This window comes from Toxoplasma gondii, chromosome VIIb (genome assembly GCF_000006565.2).
Source record: "Toxoplasma gondii ME49 chromosome VIIb, whole genome shotgun sequence".
Classification (NCBI taxonomy): Eukaryota; Apicomplexa; class Conoidasida; order Eucoccidiorida; family Sarcocystidae; genus Toxoplasma; species Toxoplasma gondii.
Genome location: NC_031475.1, coordinates 3,403,032 through 3,413,697, shown reverse-complemented (window position 1 = coordinate 3,413,697; position 10,666 = coordinate 3,403,032). Strand labels below are relative to the sequence as shown.

Here is a 10,666-nt window from a genome sequence, read left to right as displayed (position 1 = left end):
CTCTCTTCGCCTGGGAGCCAGCAAGAATGCGCCCCGTGATATGAAAGGAAAAAAGTCCGACACCTTTCTCTACAGAAAAAACGAGCTTCTTTCTGACGCAACGTGCCTACGCTGGGTATTGGACAGCGGGAGAACGTGAGGAGCCACGAAAGTGAAGTGGAGACAAAACAGCACCAAGTCAGGCCTACTCGTTGATGCAGGCTCACCGTGGGAGTTTTACAGAAAGAAGGATGCAATGTATCGCAGTAGGAAGTTCATGTCTAGGATAGAAGCCGCGACAACGGCCCGTCACACTGATGGCTCGGACACAGCCGAGCACCAGCGTATAAGGATACTCATACTCACCCGAAAGCAGTGGCCTTCCAGTTCACTACCACGGAAACGGTTCCAAAACAAGGATGGAATACCTTCATATCGAATCCAGTTTGCATAAACAACAGGGAAAAATCACAAAGAAGAATGACAAACAGAGGGGGGAGGTCGTGCGATATGGTGTCGCCGACTGCCCTCTACGTCGCGTGCTGACGTGGCGACTTGGTGTGCCGTGCACTAAAATTGGGAGCGAAGCGATCCTAAGGTTTCTTCCATGTTGTTTGTCATCGATAAAATAGAGAAAAGGGGACTCGCCACGGTCAAGACAAGGGAGACGGTCCATTCTTTCCGCGAGTGAGCGTTTCTTTGCGCGGTGTCTCGGTGGTACCACCACGGTCTACACCCTCCCATTGAGGTTCCCCTCCTGCGAATATTCTCAAGACATTCGGGGGTATCTGTCCGTTAAACAACGGGTACTAAAAAAACAGGGAAGCTTTGGCTCCCAGCGATTATTCCATGCGAGATGCAGATGTTTGCACGCGAACTAAGTCAGGAAAATGCGCATATTCCTATGAACACACATAATTTCTTCTGATACTTTTCAGCAACCCCACCTCCTCCCCGCCCCCTCTCACGGGTGACTCTTTGCGCCGTGGGTGGCTTTTTACATGGTGAAATCAGTTGGCTATATTTGCCAGCGGAATGGAAGGCCCCACGATGACCATGCTTATCTGTGGTGATTGGGAAAACAGTCGCGAAGATGTGCCCAAGAGCTCGTTCCGTATTGATGGTGTGAGTTTGGGCGTTTTTCAGACAGTCTTCGCGAAGGTGGTTGTTCACGTCAGAGAAATACCAGTACGTGAATGAGTAACTATCATAATTCGACAGTGGTATCGCAACAAGACGCTGGGCAGCGAACGACCAGGAAGACCTGTACAGGACTTGCTTGAGGTGGTTGACGAAGAAGCGAGAGACAGCACAAATGCTGTTTCACAGACAAGCGGCCGCGTAGAATCTCTAGGGAACTGTTCGGTCCGCTATATCAACACTAAAAGGCGCCTGCTGTGTCTTCACCAGCGGAGAGGAAAACACTTGCCAGACTGTAGAGGAAAGCCTACGACTACACTACTTAAATGCAAAGCCGTCACTACATGCATGCGCCTCCTGACTCTACGGTTGCTTATATAAGTGGAGGCAATGGCCAACGGATTCTCTTCGGAACATTACTACTAGGAAGTAAATTTCATTCCACGTTCTCCAGACAGGCGTCATAAGCACAGTTTAATGCCCAGAGCACCAAAGCACATGGTACGTGATACTCGACACCTCGGCAGTTCATTTGACCAAACCAATCAAGTGTGCAAAACCTGGTCCCAATAAACGTGTATAACGCCCCCCCCCCCATGTGAGCTATGAGAGGTGTTAAAACAAAATCCATATACAACCAGAAGGAAGGAGCGACACGCCATTCGTGATACGTACAAGGTAAGCGCATTCTCGCGAATGCAAATTCCTTTACATTTTGCGCCGCTGAGGTGGGCTCATGCTTATGCAGGACAGTTGCACGCCCCTCGAGGGTCGAAGAACATCTGCGTGTAGGCTTCAGTAAGAAGGCACAAGCAGTGTCACAGGCGCATGCACGAAAAACAGTTGCGGCACGATCCAAGGTACCAGACCATGCCACAGCAAGCGTCAGGGTTTGCTTCCCATGACAGGCCGTGCCTTATGCTTTCGGTAAAAGCGTTCTCCACAGGGGATGGGGGGGACTGGAAGCAAAGTACAGTCCCCGGCTTCCTCGAAGAGAGTGGCGCCATATAACTCGGCAGAAAGAATGCTGAAGGCGTCTGGCACAATGTTGTGTATTACTGTTTACCAACCTGGAAAAAATCCGGATGTCTTATTGCTGCTGTTGAACGTGCAAAGCCAGACACGGGTGCGCTGGTGCACTACCCACAGGAGACAGGTACACGTACAGCTACACCTACAAGCCACGTTTCAACGAACCACCTTCTCTGTGCACAGTATGAGCTCTCATTATCAGCTAACTAACAACGTTATGGCGTCGCAGGCTGCAGGTAGCACTAAAATAAAGTGGAACAAGTAGTGGCATTTTTTCTACATCGCTACATACCTGCCACTTATTGAACGTAGCATGTCTCGCAGCTGAATGAAGCTGTCCGGTTTTTGTCTGTCCCACTGTAAAAAGACCAAGACTAGCTCATTCGAAACGACCGTATGTCGTTTTTTACTCCAAATGCAGTTGGCACAGTTGTAATTGATTACACAAACATAAAACTGGACTTTCAGGAATTCGAACCCACCTTTCTTCGATCAAAACTCACAGCGAAACGCAAGTGCGGGTCGGGATGGCTTTGAGCATGAAGTGAGTGTGCAGATCACGAGGGGAAAAACTCGTGCGCCACTCGTCGTCTGATCGAATTCAGTTCCACCTCTTCTGCATGCTCCAAGGGCGTCGAAAGTGAGGAACTACGGAAAGACAAGGAAGCATGTCAATGATTGTAGCGACGTTAACTGTTTGCCATCAGCAGAATGGCGAATCAAAGCAACTTCACACCCAGCAAAAAAAAACGGCCTTTACAGAACGAGAATAGTGACGCCGGAGCAGGAGGCGACTGCATCTGATTGCTGTGTTGCTGACGTTAGTTAGACAACGAGCCGTCGCATTGCAATATCGCTACTGTGCGCGTAGAGCAATTCGAACGAGGCACACTTCTGCCGGATAGTGTGTCTGCTGACTGATTTTTCTTTTTTTTCGACGTATGGATGCGAGCTGAGAAGTCGCTGATGCTTGTTCATATTCGTGTTCGACTATCAAGTAACGAACTTCGTGGGCATCGAACTGACGCTCAATTGTTAACAAACACCGTGTATTTCTGCGGCTCATAAGGGTGTCACACAAACGCGCGAAGGCATAAGTGGAATGCATCGACCTCCCACTTTTCCGTAGCTGAATGATTATCGCTTCTTCCAGTTCAGGTTTAAGCGGTACGGGAGCGAGTTGAGGGAGGCGGCAGACAGGAGTGGGGCCTCAGATGTTCCAGTTATTCCTACTCCAGTAGTTGATTGCGCTCCACGATGCGTGCGCGTTTCAGAAACAGCAAGCGGCCCAGCCAGCAGCTCGTCGTACTACTTCTGCTATGTTCCATTTTCACTGGCTTTTTCCTCAATTATGAAGGCTTCGCTCTACCAGATTCGCCCACACTCATGGCGCCATGTGTTGACTCATCACAGGTGAAGAATTCATCGCATGATCCACCCGTGGACGGTGAGGTCGCGCCTTCTTACATTATGGTAACAACCACAACTTCTGGACTTCTGACGAGAACAGATCTGGGCCAGATGCCTAAAGATGGAACTATCGAAGGTTTGCATGCTCGAAGGCCAGTTCTCACGGTCCCGGACATGGCCGCTGTTATAGACCCAGCTGAGATGGCAAAATGGGATTCCTGTTTGGCATTGCTCAGCTTCCCAATCATAGAATATGTCAAGGTATCGGATCACTCTCGTCTTTTGTTGAATAACGACGGCCTTTGCCTCAGAGGTAAGTGACCGCAGGGGGTTCGGGTCCTCTTTGACTAGCGGCCGCCGCTGCCACACGAAGCATAGTATAAGAGTTTGCCTATCAAACGCCTCTGTGCGTGAGCCTCAGGTTGTAGCCGCTTGGCGGATATTCAGGTTTCTGTGTCGACTTGCTGATGCCTCCAAATCTGTCTGCATCGTGTTTTTTCCATGCAAGGACCTATCGTCGCCACGTAGAGCACATCGTCGGACGCAACTGATGACCTTAGTCATTGAATTGGCTTACATCATAGTCTTCTATCCCAATTGGGACTGTGGTTATCTTCGCTGTCACAGAATTCGAAAGCGCGTCGGTTCTTGTGGACAAAATTCACGATTTTGCTGGGCGACACCTCCTTACTCTGGAGTATCACCGCGCAGGGTCTTTGGCCGGGAACGCTGAGACCACTACTACACTTACTGCTGAATCCGTTACCGATAGTTCCATGGATCCTTCGGGATGGCAAAGGAAAAGTCAGGCTCGTTTGGTATGCATAAAGGAACACCAATTCCCAATCCTGTGGCCAGAGAGGGCCGCCGTCAGGTACCCGGGTAAGTCCATGTTTCACCATGCATATTGATTTCTCTTGTTTTCCTTTTTTTCAGTGGAAGGATTTGTGTAGAGTGTAATTTGAGAATGTCTAGTATTGACGTCTGTTGCCAGCAAGAATTGCATCTTTCCCTATCCTTTTATCTGTTGTGCTTGTCGATGCTACGGGAAATAATTCGGTGGGACACAATTCCAGTCAGGTGTTCAAACATACATAAAACCAAACACTTAAATTCACATGGAATATGCGTAGAACGATCCGCTTCGTGTAGATTCATTTGAGTCGATCGATATAGTTGACTTACTTGTGCAAAATTCTTGTGTAGGTACTAGTAAGAAACAGGACTGTCTTGGTGCCTCGGTATATGTTTTCAGTGGACACTCAAACAATTCAAGAATGGCATGACGACTCGACTTGCTGCCCCGTGAACAGATAGTTGTGAATCTCCCGACGTGGTCTTCCATTCAGGGAGAGACTCTACCTGGCCTCATGTGTTGACTGTTCCTTACTGTAAACATTGTTGAACACTGTTTCGTCGTATTCCAGGTGCAAAATGTAGACAATTCCTGATGGTTGTCTCTGCTTACGATAGAATCGAGCGTTGGTGTGACGTCTGTGATGCTGAAGAATTCAGAACAGGCCCATGGCTAAAGCGCGTCAAAGTTACAGAATTGATCCCTCTTTCCACGCCTGCGAAACACGGCGGCGACAGTTCATACGCACTGCTCCTTAACCTCTCTGTCACTGTCCCATGGCTTGCCGAAAGGCGGTCTGTGTCTTTCGAGTCGCAGCCTGACTCGGACGATAGTGGGGAACTAGACTTCGACATGGAGATTTTCGAGCGGGAGGAGGACAACCGTCAAGTTGACAGTTTTTTGTTCGAAGTAGATGTCAAAGCTTACCAGCCGCACCATTTAGCGGTAGCGGCAGGTCTGCTTCGTGGAGCGGTGTGCATCCTTTCGCGCGAAGAAAACAGTGAGAAGATCGACTTCCGTTGCCCAACTTTGGACCGGCTGCAGAAGCAACTGAGTGAGTTTTTTGAGGAGCTATACTCTGTTCACCAGCTGCTCAAATTTGTGCTTGCAAGTTGGTTTCCTGAGGTACTTCCTTCGTACCTGGGAATTGATCGTTGGACTTGCCTTGAGTTTTTGAGTCAATCGCAGCACGTGGGCGCCCGAACCATCTCGTATGCCACACACATATACGCACACACATACGCATTATGGCCTGGAAACAACAGGGGCGTTTCTTGAGCGTATGACTGCGTCTTTATTATGCTTTGCAGAACAGCTTGAGGAGCAACGAAGTAATACAAGGAAGCGAAGTAAAGCAATTGCTACTGCCGCATGGATATCAACAGCGGTAGCAGCCCTTGGTATTGGCAGCATGGTTTGGGGATCAACTCAGCCCCGAAGACTCCGAAGGACACTGGATAATTCTCTTCCTCAACTATTAGAATACCAGTTTAGGCTCAGCCAGCAATCTGCGCTGAGTGATATAAGTCGTATGGCAAGTCCGTCTAACATGATGAAAATTTGGAAGGCAAGGTCGCGAAATCCCCGGGCGGCAATTGGAGGCATTGCAGAAGGCGTTGGGTTCTGGGCGTTTCTGTCCGGACTTGTAGCCTCTGGAGCTGTCTTCACTAGGAAGATGAGAACGGTGAATGTTGAGAATCAAGCAAATGAGAAAAGCAGGGCAAGTCTTGGGCAGCGAATCGGTAGTGCTGCCGCCTCAGCTATTGAGCGATTCCGCAAGGGCATTGCGTCCAAGTTACGAGTTGTTTTTATTGTTGATGATACCTTATGAATGAAGGGGCTTTCGTGTGGTCAGGTAATTTCCAAGCCTCTGTGGCCCACCGTTATTTTCCGCCGTGCGCTCTGGTGTTATATTTCAGGAACACGACGTAACGTTTGCATAACTTTTAGGCTTTGTGTTGTCCCGCCTGGCTGCTGAGCCACTACACCTTAGCGCCCCTTCTTGGTCGTGTGGTTGAGCCTGTGGCCACCCGGCTGGTTCGACATCCCTGACGATGCTTTTTCAAGCAACATTCACTCGCAGTGTTGAACCAGACAGACCGCGTTTCAGAGGCTCTGATTTGTATGACGTTTCGTAACAGAGACGGTTTGCGCTCAAGCCTTTTAAGAGTGCTCGCAAAATACAGCAATATGCCGGGAAGGGCTCAGTCCACATGCGGCTGGCACAACATCAAGCCGACATTGGTTCAACTGTGGTAGTACTGCTAGCTGTTTTCTTCTGCGGGCGCTCGAACGAGACTGGTAGCCGCTTCCACTCAGGTTTGCATTAGTATGGGGGGGCGGTATATGCTCTCGATTTGTCTACCGACGATATTATGTGTATTATCTGTGTCTTATCGGAAGGAGCCCGCCGGGGTGACGCAAGGAGCATACGAAAGAGAAGACATTCACGGGAGGTAGATCATCTACTTCACACCTTTCGTACAAAAAAACACAATCAATACAAGACGGTGCGTCAGAAACGGATTAGTAGATGATCATCCACGACAAACACCTGCAGGCTTCCAGCATCTTTTCTACTTTCAAGGCGATCCGATTACGCTCATTTCCGCTTTCGACTGCATAAACTCTTTCCCCCGGCAGCATTTATGTATTTTTCTTCGGGCATGTACTGGGATGTATATCCAGTAGATTATCTGTAACGTTTCGCTATTTGGCAGTGGTAGCCAGTGAGCTATACGATTACCCCACAAATGCCGACTGAAGGAGCCTTGTGCTGCAGCTCAGTCCTGACGCTAGGATACAGCAGTCATACATTACCAGTTGGTTGCCCTACTGTTCAAGTGACGCTTTCCGCCGCATTGCTATCTTATACTCGCGGGCCTCTGAGTCCCATTGAGCAGTTCATTGGCATATTCGTTATACCTTTAGGCTCCGTTTATGTTCGGAGCTGCAGAAAAAGTTGATACCTTTCGGATGAAATCACGCGCTGTACGACGAGCCATCATACAGCGATATCGTATCCATCACGGACCACAACCTGGTGGTGAATTACTCCACGGGAATAAATACCTGTAAAAGAACGTTGACTGTTGATCCCAACAGCGCTGACCCATGCTGCCCTCTCCCGTCTTTGCGGACACGGAACCGGCAACACGGAAATAACATAGGGAAGGTGGTCTGCTTTGTGTGTACCTTCTTAAGCCATTTTCATGTCAACTCTCAAAGCCCTTTTTGGCGGGGGCCCTCAGCAAAGAAATCGGCACCGACGTGAAGCCGGGGCTGTGCGCACGCTCCCTTCGTTCTCCTCAACTGCTGGAACTCCATACGGATAGGCGGTCATGTAGCTGCCCGAAACATACATTGTGGCGGGATTTGCTGGCAACATCAGGGCGTTCTGCAAAAAAAAAAACACAAAGAATGACCACCCAATGAACCTTCGTTACAACCTCCATCTACCGACACGCCACTTCATCTTCCATTAGCAGCACACCAACTATGTCTGAACGTGAAACCACTTCTCCGAGTTACCACCCTTACCGTATACGGAAGATTCATCATTTTACATTCTGGCTGGGACCGCCACTCGTACGTCGGGGGCTGGAATGCTCCAGAGGAGGTTGGGTACTCGATCTCAACTCTGGCGAAGTCCATATTCGGGTGATGTGGGTTGTAAACAAAGCCACCCTTAGGTGCTAGTGTGAAAAATTGCCCTGGATATCCTCCCATCAGCTCCTGTTCCAGTGGCTTGAATGCATCCTTGCCATATCCTGGTAGTGTTTGATGGAAGGGTGTTATCACCCGTGGCTTTCGGTAGGGCTGCACAGAGGGATCCGTCAACTTCTCCTCCCCCCACGTCCGCACTTCAGCTCGGCTCTGGAAGAATCCCAAAGGAATGTCTTGAAGATACGAAGAAAGCTTTCGGAGGAAACTAACACTCTGTGGTGTGGCCTCTGACAAGCAAAAAAAACAAGGTACCTCGCTCTCATACAACAGCTGCTTCTACCGATTTTCCTATACGCAGGTTGTCAACGACAAACGCTCGAAATGACTCACAAAATACGCCAACGCAGTAGGACTGATGATTCTCACTACGGCAATGTACATACTTTCACGTGCAGGACACGCGACCCTGGCGCAACAGCCCCGCAGAGTTTTGGACTAAACAGGAAGTCACAGAAATCCGCATCGCTTCACCAGCTACTGCATTCTATCAATTCGCAGTGCAATCTAAAAATTTGCAGCTTGCTTCCTCTCTGCCGGAAGGCGTTTCCTTTGCACGCTGCCTGCCAGCTGGAGGGAGCTGAGGTAGAAGTGCCATAAATAAATTTGCACCTTCAGAGTTACATTCCCCGCCATCAGCGCGTCTTAAAACCAATCATAGCATCTTCCGTCATACTGTGATCTGCGAAAGCACCCACACCTTACCTTTCTCAGAAGCGCACCAGGTGGTCGACATCGTAGTCTCTGTGCGAGAGAGTGGACTGGATCTCCGGGATGCTGGCATTCTGCGGGATTCTTGCCGCTCCTTCAACTCTTCCTCAGTTTCGACTGATTCAGCGAAAGCCACACTGAGTTGCCGCGGATGTGCAACTCTTTTTGGCGACAATGGAACACTCTTCTCACTCGGCGTCTCCGACTCCTTGGCGAGACCGAGACCCCCCGACTCGGGCAGGCCGTTCGTCGAACCCCTGGGGCTGCTCAGGTCGGACTGCGACATTCTGAAACACAGCTTCGCAAAGTGACGCTGCTACAACGCCTTTTCTATTGGTTTGTTCCGTCTTAGCGCTGGTACTCTTCCTTGGAGAATCTCTGCGCGAAGGTAACACAACGGCGAAAGCCTGGCTCGTCGATGTCACCGCACTGTACCGTGCACCTTTAATTCGATTTCCCTCGGTGACGGCTTGAAACCTACACACAACGGTAGCAACAGATTCCCTACGCCTAAACCTGGAAGTGAGTTATAACCTGGAAATAATCGGGGTGAAATAACCACGTGAAAAACTTTTCCGGGGAAGATTTTATTCTGAAGTCAGCCCACGGTGGCATCGAGCTCGAGGTGGCACGCACACGCGCCGTTGCCCGCGCGAACCGTTGATTGATGCTTCCCTCGGTGTTTCAGCGTACCTTTCTGCCCACGCATGGCGCTCGCGCGTCTCCAGCTAGCCGCCACGAATTAATTCCGATTGTCCCGCGGCGGATAACGGGGGATTGGGAACAGCTCATCTACGCATCTCTTGCACCCTTCTTGACCACCGGAAAGACTCTCTCATTCGGGTGTGAAATTGATCAATCCGCCTCTCAAGCTCAGCGATTCGGCCCGCAGCCGAGAGACGGATGTCTCCGGTGACGGATCATTTCTGCACAGTTTCGGGAAAGTTGTTTTCCTCCAACGCATGGACCTGCCATTCACACGTCCTCTCCAAAAGCGCATTTGTGCGAAACAACGAGTGATGGAGAAAACACGCCAAGCCGAGTTTGTGATAGAGGAAAACAAAGACACCGTTATTTTGCTAGTTTTGTAAGTACCCTTCCGAGCGTACCCACCAACGGAACGATACGCCACTGCCGCGAGTGGCAGATAACGCAAATCGCCAAATTCGCACCAAGGAACGTTTCGTTTCGCTTTCCCTTAAAAGAACCTGTTGGGCCGCCGAGTTAAGGACGTCAGGAACCCTGCAACACTATATGGAAAGCCAACGTCTACGCTACACTCTTCCTGAGTTGCTTCAGTGATGCAGCGCCTACGGGCAGGTGCCGATGCCCTGGCGGTGTGCGAGGGAGGCGAAGATTTCTCTCGGTTGAAGAAAAGCTGGGGACGGGCACACGTCAGCTGCAGAAGCTCGTAGGGCTTTCTGCCTTCACCGCATCGGGCACATTCATTACACATTTTTGGATTTAAGTAAAAAGGAAGGTAATCTAACTTTTGACACACGGGGTCCTGGCCGAGCCCTCGCGGTGACTAGTGCAGTGGAGGGTTTCTTCCATTTCTTGGTCTATCTTTCCCTCATGTTCGTCGGGTTAGTTTTGCCAACATTCGTCCGTTGCACTCTCTCGCCAACACACTCAATGATGAGGGATTGTTGATCGAACAAAGAAGTACACTTGAGGCAGTTTAGGCAAGCCTCCAAACGATGATCACGTGAAGGTAAACCACAGAATCAGGTTGGAGGGGCTCGCCTACGCAGTCCCACTACCCCCCGACCCCCGCTGCATGTCTTGCCAGTTGAGGACAATTTCTGGCAAATC

The 10,666-nt window shown here is 50.0% G+C and overlaps 3 protein-coding genes across 3 annotated transcripts; 2 read left to right on the top strand and 1 right to left on the bottom strand.

The window, feature by feature from the left end:
- Nucleotides 1-3,041: 3,041 nt before the first annotated feature.
- On the top strand, nt 3,042-4,878 carry TGME49_258458 (hypothetical protein; the record flags this gene model as incomplete). Its single annotated transcript, XM_018781177.1, has 3 exons — nt 3,042-3,874; nt 4,189-4,443; nt 4,817-4,878. The coding sequence occupies exons 1-3, from the start codon at nt 3,409-3,411 to the stop codon at nt 4,876-4,878; spliced, it is 783 nt and encodes a 260-aa protein (XP_018637012.1). The 5' UTR covers nt 3,042-3,408.
- Nucleotides 4,879-5,011: 133 nt separating this feature from the next.
- TGME49_258462 (hypothetical protein) lies at nt 5,012-6,248 on the top strand (the record flags this gene model as incomplete). Its single annotated transcript, XM_002365019.2, has 2 exons — nt 5,012-5,471; nt 5,728-6,248. 2 exons carry the CDS (start codon nt 5,012-5,014, stop codon nt 6,246-6,248), a joined length of 981 nt encoding a protein of 326 aa, XP_002365060.1.
- A 1,072-nt stretch (nt 6,249-7,320) lies between these two features.
- On the bottom strand, nt 7,321-9,452 carry TGME49_258470 (hypothetical protein). Its single transcript, XM_002365020.1, has 3 exons — nt 8,846-9,452; nt 7,958-8,370; nt 7,321-7,814 (listed from the first exon to the last, which is right to left on the bottom strand). Exons 1-3 carry the CDS (start codon nt 9,135-9,137, stop codon nt 7,665-7,667), a joined length of 855 nt encoding a protein of 284 aa, XP_002365061.1. The 5' UTR covers nt 9,138-9,452; the 3' UTR covers nt 7,321-7,664.
- Nucleotides 9,453-10,666: the final 1,214 nt, after the last annotated feature.

Coding starts and splice junctions, on each gene's coding strand:
- TGME49_258470 (XM_002365020.1), bottom strand. CDS start 9,137: ATGTCGCAGTCCGACCTGAGCAGCCCCAGGGGTTCGACGAACGGCCTG. Junction 8,371..8,845: donor CTGGTGCGCTTCTGAGAAAG/GTAAGGTGTGGG, acceptor TTTGCTTGTCAG/AGGCCACACCACAGAGTGTT. Junction 7,815..7,957: donor TGATGAATCTTCCGTATACG/GTAAGGGTGGTA, acceptor TTTTTTTTGCAG/AACGCCCTGATGTTGCCAGC.